Source organism: Myxocyprinus asiaticus, chromosome 50 (genome assembly GCF_019703515.2).
Source record: "Myxocyprinus asiaticus isolate MX2 ecotype Aquarium Trade chromosome 50, UBuf_Myxa_2, whole genome shotgun sequence".
Taxonomy (NCBI): domain Eukaryota; kingdom Metazoa; phylum Chordata; class Actinopteri; order Cypriniformes; family Catostomidae; genus Myxocyprinus; species Myxocyprinus asiaticus.
The window spans coordinates 8,185,239-8,208,117 of record NC_059393.1 but is presented as its reverse complement, the minus strand read 5'-3'; the positions used below and the strand labels follow the sequence as shown (position 1 = coordinate 8,208,117).

Below are 22,879 nucleotides of genomic sequence, written 5' to 3'. Positions count from 1 at the left end.
TGCCCCATTGAGGGGCCATACCCATAACTTCCACAAGTCTGGCCGGGGGTGCCAAATGCTGCCCCAAGCCTGAGACAACATGTCTGTTCTGACTGAAATCTCCCAAGCCATTTGCTCCAGGAGAGAGACCAGAGTCGAAAACCATACTTGAGATGGCCAAAACGGTGCCACTAAAAGAAGCCAAACCCGATCCTCCTGAACTCTCTGCAGAAATGTGTGCAGCAGACTGACTGGTGGGAATGCGTAAAGACGCGTTGTCGACCACTGATGCGCCAACGCATCGATGCCCAGTAGTGCCGAGGTGAGAGGGAAAACCAGAGAGGGCAGTTTGACATCTTGCTCGAAGCAAACAGGTCCACTTCCACTCTGCTGAGCCTTCTCCAGATTTGTTCCATAATCAGAGGATGTAATGTCCACTCTCCGGGCATCAAGCCCTGTCTGGACAGGAGATCTGGCCCCAGATTTGACTGGCCCAGGACATGCACAGCTCGTAGAGACAGCACTTTGTCCCGTGCCCACAGAAAAATACAACGTGCCAGTCTCAGCATGGCATGAGAACGCACTCCTCCCTGGCGATTGATGTAGGACACCACCATCCTGTTGTCCAACCGCATGAAGACATTGCTGCCTTGACTCTCTGGGAGGAACATCTTTAATGCCAGCAGCACCATTATCATCTCCAGACAGTTTATGTGCCAATATTTTGTGGAGTTCATTCAGCAATGAAAAAGGTCTCACATGCAACATGCTTGGGGGAATGACAGTGGAAGCTGCGATCATGAGCCCCAAAAGCCTGCGAAATGTTCTCACAGGGAGAACGCGTCCAACTCTGAACATCGCTAGACACTGGCGAAATGACAGAATGCTAACATGGAAACAGACGCGCCTTCATTGGCGACGAATTCTCACATACAGTGTTTTTTTAATGGCGATGGCTCAAGACGTGCATGGTAACAATTTCGCACACTTTGCTCATCAGAAAATGCTTGCCAAGCTAGGCCTCAGAGCATGTCCAACGAGACTCGCACTATCGCTCAGGGGGAGGGCGACAAACACAAGGAAGAACCCGATGTCCATTCACACTCCGCAACTTCTCAGACACAAAGCCGAAATCCCGCACATGGAGCTCCAAATCTGGAGGCTGTGGAACTGGAACAATTGCGGCTAACGCCTCGTGGTGAGAAATTGCAAACCTCGAAAAATGCAACTGTCCCCGTCGGAATGTTTGGAAAAAACACATTAAAATTGCCTTAAAATCTACGCTGTATAAATGATGTCCTTACGTGTTTGCCACTCAAAAGGGAGGATTAATAGTCCTCGCTTCGATGTGAGTTGTTGGAACAAACATGGGCTTAGACAAAATCGTGCACTGAAGAACAGAAAATCTCAACTCGATGGCGCTAAAGCGAGCACTTTTATGAAACCTATGAAGTAGCTCCCTAGGGTCATCGCTTAAGCTCCACCAGCCAATAAAGTGGTGTGACTATACAAGGGCTTCAGACCACATGACACTAAGGGTGTGTCCCAATGTGATTACGCAGCTCGAGTTCCTACGAAAGGGAAGCCATCTTGAGAATAGTCCAATACCCCTGCTGAAAAGACCAGCATGCATTTCCATGCTGGTCCAGCCTGATTTACGCTGGTCTGGTGCTGGTCTAGCTGGTGGATCTGGTTGACCAACATGGTCTTTCTCATGATGTTGGTTGACAAAAAACATGGGAACACCAGCATCCCATGCTGGGGACCAGCCTTTGTTTTATTTGTATTTAATTGTGTGTGTGTGTGTGTGTGTGTATATATATATATATATATATATATATATATATATATATATATATATATATATATATAAATAATTCATCCCATGCTGGGTATCAGCCTGGATTTTGCTGGTTAGTGCTGGTGCTGGTCCAGCTGTCCACAAGCAAAACTTAACTGGTGAAGCTGGTTGACCACCATTGGTCTTTCTCGTGATGCTGGTTGTCCAAGACTGCTGGTTAACCTAGTTGAGAAGTCTGCTAGGAACAACAGATCACCAGCATCCCAATGCTGGGGGCCAGCCTTTAAAACATATGGTTTTAAAAACCTCTGCTGGTTTTTTTGGCAGGGATAGTTTACAGGGTAGAAGAAAGAACCAATATGAACAAACTTGGTTACCTTAGTCAGACTACTTTAATAGCTGTTGAGGAATTCAATCCATAATCTCAGAAAAAGCATGTTCAAAACAGACCAGGTGAGTATTCCATCAGTAAATTGCCTTTATAATGAAGATGGCACAAGATGCTTGTTGATTCAGCTCACCCTTGTCAAACTGGCTGTGGAAACAGGCTTGAACAGCACTCAAGGCAAAATGGTTGATGTTTCACTCAACAGTTGATTCTTCTTCATTAGTGGACTAGGGCTTAATATTCCCAGTGGCTTAAAGAACGTTCTCTCCAAACAGTTGTACAATCTGTCTGATGAATCCAAGTGAATTCCATTTCCCACTGAGAAACCCTCTACGTTATTCGGTCAATATTAGTTTTTTTTTTTTCTTTTTTGGCAGCTGAATGTCAAAACGGCGAAGTTACGAATTGTACACTTTCTTTTTCCCCCGAATTTTTCTCAGTCCCAGACGTTTTATTCGATTTATTGCCTCCAAATTGTCTATTGTCTTCGTTATTTTTCTCTACAGGATTGATCAAACTTTTCTGATGTTGATTGCAGCAGCAGTGCCCACCATCACTGCTACTTGACCCTCGTACCTGACTCTGCCACATCGGCTATGTCCACCCCTTGCTCTTGTGCCATGAAGCCCAGGACGGAAAATATTGCGAAGCCAGACACAAAACTGGTAGCGCTGTTCAGGCCTCCCAGCAGCAAACAGTCCCTATGTCACACATATGTCATGGAGTTTGTTAATTAACACAAAGGAACCTTACGTTCCCATTTTTGCCTGTTGACTGGACTAATCCCCACTCCCCCCAGGTGTCGAAACCCACCTGTAGCAGTTGTATTTGTATTTGTTATAGCTTCCCAATGACGTCATGGCTCCCAGACAGATGGCGTAAGAGAAGAATATCTGCGTCCCCGCATCAATCCACACCTAGACACAAGACGCCAAACTGTTTGTTGACTGACAACATGAATAGAGCTAATTCTAACTTGTTTTGTGCATTAACTGGCGGGGCAGACTCAAATATTTGCATGCATTCTGTCTCTCATAGGTCCTCTAGAGCTGTATACAGTATAAAGAGCTAATATAAATAGTTACTACTCCATGTCATGTTTATATTTGTGTAGCATCCTGATTGAGGCCTTCAAGAGCATTATTTATGTCAACTGTTTAGTACATCATAAGAGATAAGGCATTCTCTGTAAAATATAACCTTGTCTTAAGTTTCTAATAGTAAACTGTACATCCAAGGTTCATTCTGGTTTTAAGTTGCAGAGTGAGACTGATGTACATCATTTTAAGTGCAAACGGAACTTTGTCAGCCATGGAGAAATATCCTCTTTTTGGGTGAACTATCCCTTAACTTGTGACCTCCTCTTTGAGAAAATGTGCAAGCAGCCATGAGATCTTACCTCTGGGTCTCCAAGGCGAGTCACATTTGGATACAGATAGAATTTGATGCCCTGAGCTGCCCCAGGAAGAGTGACACCCCGTACAAGTAAGACGATTAGCATGATGAACGGGAATGTTGCTGTAACGTACACAACCTAAGCAGAAAGGACAGTAATGGTCAGGTTAAATTTAATGCTAAGGTTGTACGAAAAACCACAAGTGTGGTTGATGATTTGACCATTTTAAAAAGTAAAGCAGAGTTATTTCACAAGGTCTTTACAAGATTTGTCATACTTTCCAACAATCTTAGAAGATATTCTGTCAAACAATTTCCATGGCTAACATGCAATTTAAAGCTTATTTTGACTGACGGTTTAATATTGGCTTCAGTTGATTTTCTTTTTTGGTTAGAAAGTGAGAAACAGAGAGCTGTTTTAATTTTTAAGTTTTTTTTAATATATAGTTTTGCCAGACATTTATTGAACACAGTGCAGAGGACAACATAAACAGCTAATTATCTGTAAATAGTTTTGAAATTGCATTTTGCAACAACAAATATGGACATTCTCAATGTTAATACCACAGTTGCAAAACTACTTTCAAAAATACAAATTAATCTTTGATTTGCTAACTTTAATCAAGTTAAAGAGAAATATTTGCAAAAATCAAAATGCCTTATTGTGATGAGGGCAAAGAGTTTTAAAGTAACTGATACTTGCATTACTATAAAGCAATCTAAAATGACAGTGTCTTGGCGTGCACCATGATAAGATTTTCTGCATGACCATGGGTAATGTGTACACAAGTCAAGAGAAGGTATCTGCTGATTGACTTTGCAGTCTCTATTGGGGAAGAGGTTTATTACCATGGGTGCTAATCACAAGGGAACGGCTGTCATGTTTATGTTGACAACATTGGCTGAAATCAAATAGCCTAAGTAGTTATAACTCTGTTGACATCGTAAAGATTAATCTAGACTAATATATAACCCTGCTAGTCAGGTTACTAGTCTTGTTTGCTGGTTTTAGAGAGATTTTGGGCAATTGTCTGCTGATCACGCTGGGAGACCAGCTGGCCGACAAGCTAAACCAGCTACAGACCAGCTAGACCAGGCTAGAAGATCAGCTGAAGACCAGCTAGGCCAGGCTGGGAGACAAACTAAATCAGCTAAATACCAGCTGAAGACCAGCTAGGCCAGGTTGAGAGACCGGCAACACCATCTAGACAAGCTGGAGACCAACTAGGCAAATCTGGGAGAAAAGCTAGACCAGCAAGACCAGCTGGAGACCAACTAGGCCAACCTGGGAGAAAAGCTAGACCAGCTAGGACCAGAAAGTCCAGGCTGGGAGGTTAGACTGACCATCTTAAACCAGCTAAGGACAGCCAATCAGCTTAGGCTTGAGAAGAGCTCTTAGTGTCTTAGTTTTCAGCTGCATAAAGGTAACCAAACTCACCTTCCCTGTAGACTTCACACCTTTCCAGATGCAGAAAAAGCAGATGACCCACATAGCAAGAAGACAAAGGGCCAGGTCCCATTTAATGTGACCCACATCCTCGATACCATCCGATATGCTGAGGACATTTCGCCTGTGGTGGAGAGAATGTTTGATAGTGAGAAACGTTGAAGGTCTTGAGGTGGTTCAAGTAATTGAAGCAACTACAGATTATGTCATGATGGATGCCGGCTAAAAAAACAGCTTATACCAGCCTAGGGTGGTTTGCTGGTCTCTCAGCCTGGCCAAGCTACTATTGTTGGTCCACAACACCACAACTTCATCTTTCAACTAAACATTGAGAGTTGGGTCTGGATTGCTGGTCTGTTTGCTGGTTTTAGAGGGGCTTTGGACACTTGTCAGTTGGCCATGCAGGGAGACCAACTAGACCAGGTAAAACCAGCAGACCAGCAAACAGGCTAAGGCTGGTTTAGGTTGATATTTTTTTCTGCAGATTTAAAACCCATACTAAATACCCTACAAATTCCTACTGAGTACTTACTCCCAGAACTCAGTGACTGGCGAAGTGAAGTTAGTGGCATTCGCAGCAGCCCAGAGTGTTTTGTTCTTGCGGAGGGTGTCCTCCACGCAATTTTCTGTGTTCCATTTGTTGTTGCAGCTTGCCCAAGGGAGCTCTGGTTGAAAGCATTGGAACAGGTAGTACAAGCCCCATGCCAGGATCACAATGTAGTAGATGTTCAGCAGAGAGACGATCACGATGGACGCGTAGCCGATGCCTGCAAAAAAGACAAATACCGATAATGAGACAATGGCAAACAAGACTAACACAGCATGTCGTAGTTATGCAAAGTTGTCAGCACAATGAAAGCAGCTCACAATGAGTTGTCCCTGCTGAAAAAAACTAGGTTTATCTGGTATGCTTGTCTTAGCTAGTCTCCCAGCCTGTCAGGCTGGTCTGGTTTGCTGGTTTTAGATGGATTTTGGACACTTGTCAGCTGGTCAGGCTGAGAGACAATCTTGGACAGCTTAAGTCAGCTAAGACCATCAAACAACAAACGCATTTTGTGTCCCTCTGTGAGTCACGTGTTTTAGATGCCATGTCAGGAAAAAAATTATGTAAACTTTGAAAAGAGCGTCTTGTGACACTAACGTTGTGCTGCATTAAGCTTTTTATTACCGCAAGAACGTGTTCGGTCTGAATGGCTCCTTAGGCTGCTTTAAGGTATCTTTTTTTTTCTTTCACCAGGGGACTAAGACAAGATAGATAACTGACAAACTTCTGTGAGAAGTTTTTATAACCCTCTTCTCCTTGTTGTTTAAACATGGAATAAACTCATCCAGAGTTGGAGGAAAATGATGTTCAGAGTCTGAGTCATGTAAATCAATGCTGGCCAGGTTGACTGAAAAGCAAAACAGACCGAGTTGTTGCCTCATTCACTGGCACAAGGGTAAGCATAATTCAGCAGTTTGCACATAATGATTGTACACTGGTAGACTGTTTAAATAAGTAATGAATCTGTGGTCAGAAGAAATATTTGTGAGGTTTGACAAGCCCTTTTTTATATAAGAGTATTAGGTGATACTTTTGGTGGGAATCTGGTACTTTTTTCAAGCAAGTAGTCATATAGGAGACACTTTTATCTAAATTGATTTAGCAATCTGGGATTAGGTGCCTTGTTCAAGGACACAATGGTGATGGGCTCATGAGTTGCTCTTTGTTGGGATTGAACCAGCAACCTTCCTAACAACTACACCACACCACAAGACAAAGCCCAAGAGATGTTCAGTTATGCAAACTACAGCACCTGCTCTTATTAGCCCACAAATTCACAGCTGCCAATAGTGTGGTACCTGCTTTAGATTTAGATCATTGAAATGATATGATTATAATTGACAGAGTTATCAAATCGACATGATTATGCAACAATCACCAGTAACTGAAACAATGATGTATGTGACTGAGTTAAAATGTAAATTCATACAAAAGTGTGTTTGGTGATAAAAATGCAATTGCACACTGTACAATTTTTAAGATCCTTTACGATTGTATCTTGACGGTCATTAGGATATGATCCCAGTAAGATCTTGGGTAAAATACATGGCACACTAGGCGACATTTTATCAGACTGTACAATACATATCATAGTCAAGACTTTGGTCCCAATCATCTGGATTGACAGTGCTGATTGTGTGTTTTACTGCATCTCATCTGGCTGTCATAGGAGCAATTGCACTGCACGACTGCAAAGTAACATTTCGGACACTGCCAGAACTCCACTGGAGGCTAAGATTAATCACAAAAGCTATTAAGACCCTTGGCATTCACATACTGTCAATCGCCCCGATTGATGTGTTTCACATCTGGCTGTCGTAGGAGCAGTTACACTCCACGACTGAGAGGCAAAATTTGCACTGACAAAACTTCGCCTGAGGCTAAGTTTCAACGCAAAGGCACACTAAGTGATGAAAGACTGCCCATTTTGCCCTACGACAAGAGGAATCTTTTCAGATCAACGAAATTCACCTCAAAGGGCAAAAATGTGTCCAAAAGTGTACAGCATGAACCCGCCTTTTGTCTGAAGTAACCCATTTAGTTTAGCATTTAGCTATTCTCGCTTGGTTAATTATTTTTAGTAAGTCATTTTACTGTTTAGTTGTAGTTTGAGAAGAAGCTTTTACATTAGAAACACCAACATATCAATTATGTCATTGATGCAGTATGTCATATCTATGCTTACCCACTCTTAAAATGCACCAGCCACTGAAGCACACTATGAAAAATGTTCTTAACCCTTAAAAAAGTCAACCCTTAACCTTACACTAACTGCTATTTTCATAAGCTGATGTATTCCTGCTCTGGCATTACGTGGGATATCAATTTCATATCTTACTCCCAACATTTCGAAAACCTGTATGTCCTGCACTACTAATCTTAACATACATCTGGTGGTATGTGACACACCTTACATTTAGTCTCCTTAACTGAAATTAATATTGAATTTGTGCTGAATTACTTACTAGTCCATGTGTGTTAGTTCAGGGATTAAACTGCTTACAGGTTTGTTCTTTTCCAAGAAATATATTTGGTTCTTTATTCTCTGGTAAACAAAATGTTTGATCGGGAATCTCACCTGTAAAAATGGGACAAAGTTTCTCCCAACATGTGATTCCTCCCTCAGAGGTAAACTGGCCGAGCGCCACCTCCAGGAAGAACACAGGCAGACCTCCACCGAACAGGAAGATGAAGTAAGGGATGAGAAAAGCACCTAGATGGAACCGAAGAAAAGATTTACTTAATTCTCTCATTAATTATATCTTATTAACTACTGGATTAGTGTTTAACTCTTATGTCTCATAGGAGGTTAGCCAGTTCTTTCTTGCTCACTTGCTCACATCATTCTTTCTCACTTCCTGTCATTGTGAACAAAGTGAGTGTGATGACAGTTATGTGCTAAACCAAAATCTAAGTGCTCAGAAAATGTTCATAAGTCACAGTAAATGGATGTTTATGTCAAATTATGTAAAAATCTCTAAATAATGTAAAAATCTATAAGGTATATGAATATGAATGCCAATGATACCACATGAATGCAGTTAATCAGAGGATGTAGTAACAATTAAGCCTAAAAGGAATAGTTCTCCCAAAATGTTAAGCTTAAATTGTTCTATACCTGTATGCTTTCTGTCTTCTGCGGAACATGGAAAAGGGGATATTTGGCAGAATGGCTGATTTGCTCATTTTGGCATATAATTAGAGTGAATGCTGTCAATTGAGTGAGTTGTATAGACCACATTTATTGTGCTTTTTCTCCTTTATGGAGCTTGAAAGAATCTGACTTTTTTTTCGATGAACAAGTGTGCAAAAACCATTTGATTTGAAGTAGCAAGTTTTTATTTTTATTTTTATTTTTTTATTATTTGTTTATTACTATGTCACATCATTGGTCAAAATCCAAACCTATCGACAAGTATACTCGCCTCCGCCATTCTTGTAGCAGAGGTACGGGAAACGCCAAACGTTGCCTAAACCAACAAAGCCCCCGGCGACTGACAGAAGAAAGTCAAGCTTGCTAGCCCATTTTTCCCTCTGGGGGTGTTTCCCCTCTGCTTCATCCTCCGGCCTCGTGCCTGGGCTCTTTCCCGGAGACGGTTTCAGAATGTCTTTGTGGAAGTCCTTTAGACACTGGAGTTTCTCCTTCTGGGCCATGCTAATGTAGAGGAGAACAATGGGTCAAAACTGAGCTCTTGACAGAACCCCAAAGGTCTTGTACTGTAAGTGTAGATGTCCAAAATTTTGTGTGACATTCTAATCATTTTATAATTTCACCAAACATAAAAAGTTCATTAAGAACAGCAGCTTTGCGAAATGTGAGAAATGTTCACACCAGAGAAATATTTGATGGTTGAAATGATTTAAGACATCTCGGTGAGGTTCTAAGACAGGAAGTCACATACAACACAGCAGACGCATATTGTCACAACTGCAAGCAACTTTAAGATTCTATAACAATACTTTTTACAGTCAAACTTGCTCCGAATGACAAATAGATGTACAGTACAAAACCAGTTGTAAAACTGAAATGACTCTCAGTGCTTTGTTTTGTTCCTTTCTTTACCATAAATTCACAATGGAAACCACCAAGACATCACACTGGCATTTTGGAATCCGGAAGTAGGGACACATTTTTTTTTCAAGAACATTTTATATACAACGCAAACAGACACAAAGCAGCAGACACTTGAGCAGGAAAAAGCTAACATACATGATACCTTGCGACAAATGTTCTATATATAAAATGTGACTGGATGAAAATGTACAGTAACTAAATTAGAAATAATAATTAGAACTTTCGATTGAATAATACAATTACATAAAAACAGCTGGGTATTGGCATCAACTTCACAATGCATACGTCATGATTCATTACAATATCATAATTGGAAAGCAACTGTTAAAAAAAATGAGTTCTGCATTAATTGAGTTCTGGTAGATGAAATGAATGTACAGTATTGATACAAGAATCTAAAGTGTCAGCACAAAATTGTTACAAGTAGTATCGCAATATATGATTGTATCCACACATCATAGCTGATTCAATTAAAGAAATATTAAATTTTTTAAGGCATTTGTGGCATAATGTTGATTACCACAAACCTAGACCATTAAAGTGACGATTTAAACAACTTTAAACAGCTTAAATTATATACGATTTTTTAACCGAAGAATTAATGTAAGTGCTTTTATAAAATTATAAGCCTCACATTTCTGCCTTTGAACCCTTCAAAAATTTGCCCCATTCACTTCCATTGTAAGTGCTTCAATGTAACCTTGATTTTTTTGCTTTTTAAAGGAATAGTTCACCCAAAATTTAAATTCTCTCATTATTCACTTCCCAGATGTGTATGACTGTATTTCTTCAGCAGAACACAAATAAAGATTTTTAGAAGAAGATAGAGTTCTGTCAGGTCCTTATAATCCAAGTACACGGATGCCAGCACTTTGACAGTCTAAAAGTCACATTTAGGCAGCATAAAATTAATCCATATGACTCCAGTCAATCAATGAATGTCTTCTAAAGCAAATCGGTAGGTTTGTTTAAAAAATAAATCGATAATTAAAACATTATAAAGACACACGTACCTATTCAGTGATGTAATCTCCCAAAGAGTTGTCAATAGCAGGCTTCAGTGAACAACATCCAATAGAGTGCACATTTACGTACATTTTTATATTTCCTCATATTTACTTCATGAAGAATTATTTTTTATGTCAATTTTCCACTAAATTATGCGATATGATCCACTGACATGCTGTAATTCTTTCATATGGTGATTTCCAAACCTCCACAAAGCAAGAAGGTGCACAAGTTCATTTTTCATTCCAAATATGGTCAAGATAAAGAGGAAGTTATGACATCATGCATACCTCAGTGCCCACATGACAAGGACTTCCCAATCCCACACCATAGTAGGATAAATTATGTATCAAGCATAAAACAGATCAGTTGACTGCTGAGACTTATTGTAAACAAATAGACGATTACAAAAATATATGGTTTGTCTATTATTTCCATGCATCCATCCATCCTCAACCGCTTATCCGGGATTGGATCACGGTGGCGGCAGACTAAGCAAAGTAGCCCATACGCCACATCCTCCAGCTCATCCTGGGGGATCCTGAGGCGTTCCCAGGCCAGCCGAGAGATATAATCACTCCAGCGTGTTCTGGGTCTTCCCCTGGGCCTCCTCCCAGTTGGACATGCCCGAATTAGGACATGTCCTAATCAGATGCCCAAACCACATTTACTGGCTCCTTTCAATGCGGAGGAGCAGTGGTTCTACTCCAAGCCCCTCTCAGATGTCAGAACTTAACACCCTATTCCTTAGGGTGAGCCCTGACACCCAACGAAGAAAGCTCATTTTGGCCCCTTGTATTCGCAATTTTATTCTTTCAGTCACTACCCAAAGCTCATGACCATAGGTGAGGGTTGGTACATACACCTATTGGTAAATCAAAAGCTTTGCCTTCAAGCTCAGCTCCTTCTTCACCACCATGGTCCAGTACAGTGACCGCATTACTGCAGACACTGCACAGATCCGCCTGTCGATCTCATGCTCCAACTTTCCCTCACTCATGAACAAGATCCCGAGATACTTGAACTCCTCCACTTGGTGCAGCTGCTCTCTCCTTACCTGAAGAGAGCAATCCACCCTTTTCCGGTAGAGAACCATGGCCTCAGACTTGGAGGTGCTGACCCTCATCTCAACCACTTCACACTCAGCCGCAAACCTCCCAAGTGTGCGCTGGAGATCACAGCATGATAATGCCAACAAGACCACATCATCTACAAATAGCAGGGATGCAATCCTGAGGCCCTCTAACTAGACACAATCCAAACCTCGGCTCTCACGTGACGTAAGCGCGTCGGCGAGTCCATGTGAGAATTCGGAAGCAGCGCCTATTTACAACAGAAGAACGAACGTCACGCGATAGTTTGGCCATTTCAAACAGCATCAGAGCTCTGGATGGAAGTGCTGATTAAAGTTAAAACATTTTTAATTATCGATTCACTTCAGAAGACATTCATTAATCAACTGGAGTCGTGTGGATTACTTTTATGCTGCCTAAATATGACTTTTGGACAATCAAAGTGCTGGCACCTGTGAACTTGCATAATAAGGACCTTTTAGAAGGTTCTTCTTCTAAAAATCTTAATTTGTGTTCTGCTGAAGAAAGACAGTCATACACATCTGGGATGGCATCAAGGTAGGTGAATAACGAGAGAAATTTCAATTTTGGGTGAACTATTTTTTTTTTTTTAAAGAAGGAGGGACAAGTCAAAATCATTTTTTTGTGGTAATTAACATTATGCCACAGATGCTTTTGATTGAGCTTAACTTGTGTTGAACTCCAAAGAATTCTTTAAAAATGACTCTCTTGATTCACTCATTGGGGTTTAGTTTTGTAGCTTGAGAAGTGGTATGTGTTTATCCTGTCCATGTCCCTTTAATGAACACAGTGTTTACACTGTAAGGATTCTATTCAAGGACAGAGTAATTAAGTCAGGTTTGGCATTTTCTGTTTCAAAGCATGAGACAGACTTGCCATAGAGCCCTCAAGATGAAATCACAGAGAGTAAGATACCGAAGTTGGCTCCAACATCCCTGCCTACTCCAGACTCCCTTACAGATTGGCAACAGTTGAACAAAATATAGTCCCACTGTGAGGCTGGTTTCTTAAACACAAGTATGATTTTTTCCTGCTCTCTAGGAGACGAAGGAAGAGAGGGAAAATTTCATGGTGCTCTTGACACTCAATATATACACATATATTCTGTTTTCCGTTCCTTTAAGGGCTGTTCTATAATAAACAGACAAATTAATAAACATACTAACTTATGAGCCTGAAGTGTGGCGCATGCCAAGACTCCAAATATGTTTATAGCGGTTCTCTGGATATCAGTTCTACAATGTTATAAGGTGTTCTTTGCTGGTTGTCGGTCTAAAGTTATTAATTCAAATTTATATTTATGCATTTGGTAGATGCATTTATTCAAAGCAACTGCTGCTTTCAGAGGCTGTATATGGAGGTAAGGTGAAAATAAGTTGCTTTTCAAACTGTTTGAGACCAGTTTTCTTAAGAAGTACATGCATTCAAAAATGCTGTTGGTTACTCCATTAAATGATTAGGCATAAAGGCAGCTACCTTAGTTTTTGGATGCAGCCATGGTCTAAGGTTTTCCCAAAATTCCTAAACCAAGAACAAAATTATTGATTGCAACTCCTACTGTTTCAAGCTACATCCACGAAACTTGGTACAGGTCTTCAGACTGTTCTGACTTAGGGTTCTTTCACACTTGGCTCGATTGCTTGGACCGAACCAGAGTTTGTTTCCTCCACCCTCCCCCTGCCCTCTCTGGTCTCTGTTCACATCATATTGTTTGCTTCCGAACCACAGTCCTTTTACATCATTAACGTAAGTACAAGCTGCAGCTGTTTACCACTGTAACTAGGCAACAACTCCAGAAGACAGTTTCAACGTGTTATTAAAGTATTAATTTCTTTGGATTTACTACCAAAACTTTACATGCACAAAACGAAAATTATGTTTGTCTGCCATGGATGCACTGAATGTGCAGTGATGTGAAGAATATTAGCGTTTGTCTGCCACGAGCCCGCGGATGCATTGCAAGAGATGTGAAGAATGTGAGCTGTTCTCTGAAGGTGATTTATTTGGACACAAGCTGGCATGAGAAATTCATTAAACCATAATAATTGCGATCAGGAGCCTGCAAAGACGTGAATTATAGGTCATCAATAGTGGTTCTCTTCCAAGATTTGGTACGATTGCGTTCATATTAGCAGTGAACCGCACCGGAGTTCACATGAACCGTACCCCAGACCACCTTTTCAAGTGGACTCGGGTGCACACCAAAAGTGCTAGTGTGAAACCACCCTTAGTGTGCTATGCCTTTTCCAACTGATCTGACTCATGGTGTTCCCGTAGGGGGCAATCAAAAAATCCCCCAATCCCATTGACCGAATGTAAGACAGGCAAGGCTATTCAAACTCCAATTGTAAAAAAATTCAAATGTAATTGAATTGTAATTTTGTAATTGCTTTCCTTTCTTTTTCCATCCATCCATCCATTTATTTTACTATCTATGTGAGTTTATTTTATTTTACTATCTATCTTAATACTGTAATGTCTAAATAACATCACACTTTTAAAACTAGTTTAAACTTTTAGACAAGCCAACATCACAGCTTGTCTTGAAAAACTATACCTTCTAGTTGAACATGATCTTAGGTGTCAAGTCATTATTATTTGTATAGCGCTTTTCACAACACATATTGTTTCAAAGCAGCTTTACAGAAAATCATGCTTTATCAGAAAATGAAACTGTAATATCTATAAAGTCTTAGAGTCATCATTATGTAGTTTGATTAAATATGATTGTAAATTGAGTATAAAAATTAAATAAATAAATAATAATTGTATTTAGAACCCCAGTGAGCAAGCCGAAGGCGACTGTGGCAAGGAACACAAAACACCATATGATGTTGGTTAATGGAGAAAAATAACCTTGGGAGAAACCAGGCTCATTGTGGGGGCCAGTTCCCCTCTGGCTAACATCATGAATATAATGCCAATATTAGTTATTTGTGTGCAGTGCAAGTCATGGTTTAAAATTATTAAACTAAGTAAGTGTTAAGGGTCAGTGTTTAAACAAAGATGTTTTATGAACTGTAAGATTAATGACTAATGTCTTTGAAGTCCATCCTGGATTAACCACAGAAGTTCACATAGATGCATTGTCCTTTGTTAGTTGGCTGATGAAGGCTTTTGTTGGTAATTAATTGATAGTCTATGTACTCCATTTCAAGAGTGTAGTCCATCAATAGACAAAGGTGATGCGGGCAGAGATCAATGAGGAGCATCGCAGTTCAACCAGCAGGTCATTTTGGTGAGGTGTGAAAAAAGTCAGACAAACCCAAAATGAAAAGTTCATCTTCGGGTCACATTAGGATTTGGGTGTTATTTCTACTACAAATTCACAAGTGATGGACCAGTAAAACACTGTCCCATTGCCAACCAACTAAGTTTCTATTCTATATTTTCAAATACAGCACAGGAGCATTCACTCGGTCATTCACATTAGATTGTTACAAAATAGTCTAAAAAGTTCAACAAATGCAGATCATCCCCTTGAGGTAGGTTAAATCTGTGTATTTCCAAGGCTTAGGAGCTCGCTAAATCTCATACATGTTCCGTTACATAACTAGAGCAAAATCCTGACCAACACTTTTGTATTCCATTCAGAACACTGTGACACAAACTAACCTGGCAGAGATTCAAAGCAAACAAACTGCTGAGTTAAAAACATGACCAAACTAGCAAGTACCTAGTTTAACTGATTCAAATCGCACTGCCGGACAGCAGTTATCTAGACATACAATTTATAGTACGAAACAAAATGTTAACAGACAAGACAAATACCATTTCAGTAACAATCCACGTTTTGATACAGCGTTTCCATAACTTCTGACCAGAGAATATCCAATGATTGATAACCATTGATTTTTCCAAGAATTTTCCAGTCACTCGTGATTACTAGATAAGGATATTTAAAAAAAAAAATTTCATTGCACTCACAAAGAGCCATTTTTAGCCAAAACCTAGAATACCCAGACAAAAATATACAGTATATACATTTGGACGACTTGACAATGCTAAAATTTTCAGGCCTGGAAATGGTAATTTTCAAGTTCCATGCTATTTATTTTAGGATTTCCATGACTATAGGATCTCCCACCATTGAAAGATTCTCATACTTTAAATGTGCAACAAATCCTTTGCCTTGAAGTATCAAATACAAACATCAACAAATCATACCTTTACAATTTTATTCATAACATTTCCAAGTCAAAGTTGGCCACTTTCTCAGTTTACACACAAACACACCCCCTACGCAAAAAAATAAAATAAGTTAAAATACCTATAAGGCAAACATACATTCCCTTTACATGTCAACATAGTTCATTTATGCCATGTCTTCCACTTACATTTCCTTCATGGCTGAGTCCGATTGGTCTATGTTCTGTCAGTAGACACCATACCTCTGACCGCAGGCTCAGTGTAAGCCGAAGTGACACCACGACCCGCCCACAGACTAAGACAATTAAAAGCCATCAGCAGATTGGTCACAGCTTTGGAGCAGGGGATAACACGAGCAATGGTAAATTTCCACTCCCTGGGAGCATCAGCGGTCTATCTGAAACTATTTATCTTTGCATGTGCGCCGTCCTCTTGTGGCAACCCAAGCCACAGACGCAACAAACAAGAGCATGTGGATGGCAATCCACACCTCTGATGCATTTCACTTAAACAGCTGATGGCTTGCAGGCTGGCTGTTGTCGTGCCTGCTACTATTAAAAGCTTTTCCTATTTAGATATGTGGTTCAAATAAAGACTTTTGACATGGAATGCCCAGCCAAAGGATTAATTTAAAGTATAATTTTATTTACTACAAACAAGGAACGGCTAGTAATAATTCACCCAAAAATGAAAATTCTGTCATCATTTACATCGTTTGCAGTAAGTTTGACAGAACTATACATTTTTGTAAGGGATATCCTCTGTTTTTCAGTTGTTTATATGAACATGCGCTACACAAACTTCTTTGACCACTGCACCGCATCATATTGTTTTTTAGCATCGTGTTTTTGGATAACGTGTCAAGTTCAAGAACTTCAACTTTAAAAACGCGTCTCAAGTCACCTGCGTTTTTGTGTTGGTATCCGCTGTTTTTCAATTATTTATGCATGCATGCTTAGAATGTCATCTTTGACCACTGCGCCACATCTCGTTTTCAGGCGTCTCAAGACACCTGTGTTTTTATGTCCGTATCCGCTTTTAAAAAAATTATATTATGTGAATATGCACCAGACCAGTGGTTACCAAACTGGGTCCTGTCACAACTGTCTAGGGGTGCTGCGAAATCTCTGCTCAGTTCAATATTGTAATACCCACTGATGTTAAAAGTACCGGCAGTACTGACTCAGTTCGGTACCCGTGCTTGGTTTGACTACAGCCGGCTGCTTTCAAACGCTCACATGCATATGTCTGTGCGTTATCTCTATAGCACTCATGTTTCGTGGTGAATGCAGCTGTGCATTTGAACAGTCAAATGCGCTTCTTGGTCAAAATGCCCCTCTTGACGTGAAATTAATGTAAACACAAATTTATTACATGAATGTAAGCAGATGGGACAAAAACCTGTACCGTCTTAACGTGATATTAATGTTAACACAGCCGCTAATGTTTTATGCAGACAGTATGTAAACATGCGCTACATGGACATTTTTTTTTACTTTTGCGCCACGTCACGTTTTACGCCGTGTCAAGAAGAACCTCAACTTTTAACAATGTTTCTCAAGGCACTTACATTTATGACTGTTGCGGCACATCTCAGCATCACATTTTTAGACAGCGTGTCAAGATAGACATTTTTGCATCTCAAAACACCTGTTTTTTGTGTCCTTGTCCACTGCTTTGAACTGTTCATGTAAACGTGCACTACACTGTCATCTTTGACTCTGTCTCTTCGTTTGACTTTGACGTTGCATCTTTGTTTTTTCAGCATCACATATTTTAGATGTCATGTTAAGTTAAAAAGTAAATTGTTAAAAAGTCATCTCAGACACCTGCTTCTTTAGTGCAAGAATGTTTTCTGTCTGAATGGCTCCTAAATCCAACAGTCAACTTTAGATATTTCATATGTTGGTGTTTTGTGGGGCAGTGTCAACCAGCTTTGACTAAGCAGAGTGCAGAGGTGTATTTTTTGGAAACTGTTTTGAAAGCGGTGCACAGTTTTTGACTGACTTACAAATGTGCCTCAGATTCTGGTCAGCATAGCAAAGACAAGGCCCAGTGCATTTGCATAAGCCAAAATGTGACAAGTGACAAAAGGGTATTGTAAGGCATGGACTGACTTGATTCCCTCAGGCTTTGCATTTGCCAGCAAAGTGCTGTTGAATGGACAATGACGATTTGTCCTTGCAGGACCATTTTTGTCAATTACAATCCAGGCAATTGATTCAGAAAGCTCCAACAAAGAATCCACTTGCCAATTTCAACCCATTTAACAAGGAGTGCACATATCGAAAAAAGTGGCGTAATGGCAGACTACATTGGGATAGTGTCTGCTTTTATTCTCAAGCAGCATTAATGATCTTGATTCAAACAGACCTGGTTGAGCATCCCGAGTTTTCCACAGTGGTACAATAGTGGTAGGCCCCCCTCCATAGAAGCATTCTACTTTCCAAGAAGCCTCCAAGAAGCCCCTAATTAGAAGTGATTTGTTCTTCCGCATCTATAGGTCAGTGAGTTGTAGTAGTTCCCCTCGCACATCGCCTATGGCCTTCAGGGCTTTTGTGAGCCATCAACTTCATCATCTCAGTTGAAAAGCAGCAATTCCAGGACAGCTTCAAAGTCCTGACTACCATGAGAGACTTCAGGTCTGCAGTTTGGATGAAGCGCTTGGCTTTATTACATAACCATCTCTATTTTAGAACCATGTACATTTCCTGAGAGCTGAAAGCACATAAAATTCATTGCTTTCTGCACTCATTCCACCACATAAAGAGTCCAGAGCATTAGAAGAATCACACTGAAGGGGTACAGTAAATACAGTATACACTATAGGGGTACAAAACCAAAACAATGTAGCAAAAACACCTGAAACTGAAGTTATAAGCATTGAAGTCAGTTGCTGACTGCAAAGACCACTACAGCTTGAACTTGTTTTTGATCTATGACATGCTGCATTGTGTTCTCCTGCTCTGCCAAGATTAAGGCCAAAGTGTCATTCGGTTTTCTACGTGCTGCATATTTCGTCATCAGCACAGTATGCACCTACTCTCTGCGTGCAGCCTAGTTTTTTTAGACACACGTTTTCTATTTGCCTGCCATTGACATTTCTAAAGAGTAACACAAAACAGTCTTAAAACGCATAAGACAGGGCCATCCTTAGGGTAAGCTGTGGTGGCTACCGAGGGGACCCCCTCCCTGGAAGGTGATCACTTCCAAAGGGGACCTCACCATGGGTCCCGCCTTTGCTAGGGATGGCCCTGCATGCGGCGGACATGTCCATACAGGCTTGCGGTCAAACGTGCATACTTTCAAAGGTTAGAGCACTCATCCATGTGTGAGATGTAATGGTACACACACAGAAAAACTGAAGTATACACCAGCCTTTAGTGATTGCTGAAAAGTTCGCCAAAAACTATTTGTGTTCATGGAATTCAAAAAAAGACAACTGACCGAAACTTTCCCACTTGAAATCACTGGATGATAAGACACTTAAATTAGCATTATGATGTTTTATGTGGTTGAATTTGTTTTTGACTTTCAAACTTTTTCGAAACAAGGAAACTATGGTGTCCCAATAACAACATCCGATTGCTTTGATTTTCAATGTCACTTCACAAGCTGCAGGAATTGCAAGAAGATGTGCATTGTTTTGTACCTTTGCTGATTTATTCGTGATGCAAGGTAGTGCATTGTGACAGTATCAGTCCAACACAAATTTGCTGATGTCCACACCAGCTCGTATTTGTTTAAAAATACATCGATTTTGCTACATGTATGCCTCTCATTCGTGCTAGAATGAAACTAGAGCATTTCAAAAACGAAAGTGTGGACGTGCCATTAGAATACATCCAACTGGTTATGCATCTCACTACAAAGAAATTACCTATTATTCTAAACTATGCAATTAGGAAAATTTTAAATCATGGCGTCAATTAAAAATTTAATGATTTTGACTAGTTTTAAAGAAAATTTGGTTTGGACGCCAATTAATAATCCTACTTTCAGCTAAAATTACAGCCCAATGGGTTCAAGGTCAGTATGGTATACCAGTTATGAAATATAAATGAGAGATGCAGTAGGTAATGGTAAACTCCTCAAGGTGATAATTCAGAGTTGAGTGCCAGTTTAAGTGAATAACCTAAGACAGCATTTAATAATTCAAGATTATCCAAGGTGCATGGCTAGACCTTGTACAAACAACGTTACAGATTGACATTGTTACTACACAATGAACGGGTTAAATTTTTAATTTCGAAACTATTAATTTAGCTCATTCTGAACATTTGACTTAGATTCAAAACAATAAAAACCACAATTTATGCACACATTGTACCCGCAATTTAAGTCTTAAGTCAGAGTTTTCTGCCATAAGTCAACTCAATTAGCCCTTATCGGTATACTGTGACGGTGAAACAAACGCCAGAGCAGATCGCATGTCTCTCATAATTCTCCAGTGTCCACCAAGAACTTTTACCCTTGTGTACTTACAACTTCACAAATGTCATGCTTGTTCAAGTGGAATATTTGTCGCCCGACCAAACCAACATGCATTTAGTGGCAAGCCAGAGATGACTGATCCAACAAAAAGACGCTAGAATCTATAATCTGCCAAACAAGTACTCTTTCATAAGCTACTTCTCAAAATCCACTCCATTTCCCAATAAATGCATAGAGAATAAAGCCAGTTGTGGCATAGATGTGTGTTTCTTTATGTGTCATGAATGGAGGTATGGAGACCTGGACAGTTCACATATCGAAAGTTGATCCATGCATATGAGAAAGAAGAAGAGAAGGGCTTAAACAATGAAAGCTTATAGGTAAACCGAACCATTTATGTTACAGTGCTCTTCCTCCTTTTGTGCACAGAGTGCAGTTTGTTGATATGTGTTCTTAAGGAAACTGTATTGAATACAGTTTTTAATTGTTTGGTCGCTCTGTGTGAAATTTGGCCCATAAATGAAAACAAATAGATGCATAAGAGAACCAGGTCTAAAAAAAATCACAAATGAAAACAATAAAAAAAATACTGCAATGCTAGAGTTCAAAGTCTACACGCCTAAATTCTGGGCAGAACAGTTTGTTGGCACTATGAAACAGTAATGCCTTTGTTTGCAGGTCTTACTTTTATTTTTAATGACATCAATATAAAAGTACAAAACACTAATAGCTGACAGTCTCATGTTTGCAGTCCTCTTTTATGACACCAAGATATAGACGCCACAGTGAATTACTTTGTTAGTTGTCCGACCAAGTCTTTTGGCATCTGTCCTAAATGCATATTGGCTGGTCCTCTAAAAAGCTAGAGGCATCTCAACGAACAGAACAGAACTCAGGTGTCTCAAACGCGTTTTTAACAGTCAAAGTTCTTTTTAACTTGACATGGCGTCTAAGAAACGTGGCGATCCTGCGTGAAACGCTGACAAAAACAGGAAGACGCGTCGCATCGACGACCGTGTAGCGAATTTCTACAACGGAAAACAATTGGTAAACAGCGCGGGCGGACGAAAAATCGCCGTCTGTGTGAACGGTCCCCTAGATACTAAAAAAAACCGCGTCTGAAGAGCTGCGCTCGTTTCGTTTCGCTCTAGCTGTTTTAAAAACCCTAGAACGCGTCCTGTGTCAACCGCTCCCAAAAGACGCTTTTGAGACGTCACAAAACCAACATCCTATTACTCTGTATTGCAAACTTTTCATTTCGTTATATTGTTGCAGACGGCGTCTGGAAAGTTCATCAGTAAAGTATTTTGTCGGTAGCACCATACAGTGCATGCAGCATTGTCTATTCAAACCAACATGCAGGTTTCACCTGTTGGATGAAATCTCCATATGTAAACCATCGCTGATGTTTTCATCAAGGGCATCAAAGCTGTCTATTCTTAACTCTATGCTGTCAACACCGTTATATTTGCCTGTAGTGGGAGTGGGAGAAACTGACAAGTACAGAAATACATTCATGCAGCAGATCGCATCTGCTTATAATGGACATAATTCTGGTATGATGCGTAAAAGCTATGTTAAATAAGCATAACTCTAAAATAATAAATGAATAAAACATGTAAGATCATCTTATAGATTCGCACAGTGGCAAATGCGCCAAACAGCGGGTATATTATTAATAGTAGTATAGTCCTTCAAATGATAAATGCATAATAACATGAGATGTTACTGGTAAAAAAGCTGTTTAACCAGACTACTTCCTGGATGCCTTGTCAAACTCTTAGCACCACCTGACACACAAAACAAGACATCCTCATTTCAAATAGCTTAATCTAAGATTTGAAACACGTAATAAATTAAGAAAAAGACACATTTAAAAAAAAGCTATAGTTTTAGTTAAATATAGAGCTCTCCCGACAATGCATTAGGAAATCATACCTTTACTGTTTAAATGTTCCTTTAATTCCTTTGAAATGCTCTTGTCCCTTCTGTATTGTGCGGCTGCTGGGTGCTGAATAACATCGGCGGCGGTAAATTTAGTTTATGAGCTTTTTTTCTGACCTTTGTCTCTCGACATGGGTGACCATCATCACAAATGGAAAAACACCGGCCTGCCTCTTCAGCGCGTCGCTTCTTAAAGCGCCAGCTTCCTGCGTTCAGAAAAGTGCGCTTGCGGATCGCATCTCTGCTGTGCGCTCATGCGCCTCTAGGTGTGCTCAAGAGCGCCATCACTAATGTTGCACTTACATTGCAGAACACAATAGAGGGGCTAGTTGTCACACGGAGAAGGGCTATATCTCAGTAACTATGAGGTTTTGAGTCAAAAATCCAAATGCACAAATGCTAGTTTTCTATTAGCAAAGAATAATTCTACAAATTATAATTCCAATAGGCTATCATATATATATATATATATATATATATATATATATATATATATATATATATATATATATATATTTTTTTTTTTGGAATAGCTGCTGTTGGGTAAACAAGTGGAAACAATTAAAAGACAGTAGGATAAATTCCGGTAAGGGAAATCTATGTAATGAGGGTAGATTTGAA

General features: G+C 39.9%; 1 protein-coding gene across 1 annotated transcript in view; it reads right to left on the bottom strand.

The window, feature by feature from the left end:
• LOC127438698 (sodium- and chloride-dependent taurine transporter-like) overlaps positions 1–22,441 on the bottom strand; it is a 41,292-nt gene extending 18,851 nt beyond the window's left edge. The window contains exons 1-8 of the mRNA XM_051694480.1: positions 22,253–22,441; positions 8,980–9,209; positions 8,133–8,267; positions 5,543–5,777; positions 5,002–5,134; positions 3,568–3,702; positions 2,982–3,085; positions 2,745–2,869 (exon numbers count right to left, since the gene is read on the bottom strand). Of these exons, the coding sequence (XP_051550440.1) occupies positions 2,745–2,869; positions 2,982–3,085; positions 3,568–3,702; positions 5,002–5,134; positions 5,543–5,777; positions 8,133–8,267; positions 8,980–9,208 (1,096 nt within the window). The 5' untranslated portion in view covers position 9,209; positions 22,253–22,441. The remainder of the gene's footprint in view (positions 1–2,744; positions 2,870–2,981; positions 3,086–3,567; positions 3,703–5,001; positions 5,135–5,542; positions 5,778–8,132; positions 8,268–8,979; positions 9,210–22,252) is intronic.
• Between the last annotated feature and the right edge of the window lie 438 nt (positions 22,442–22,879).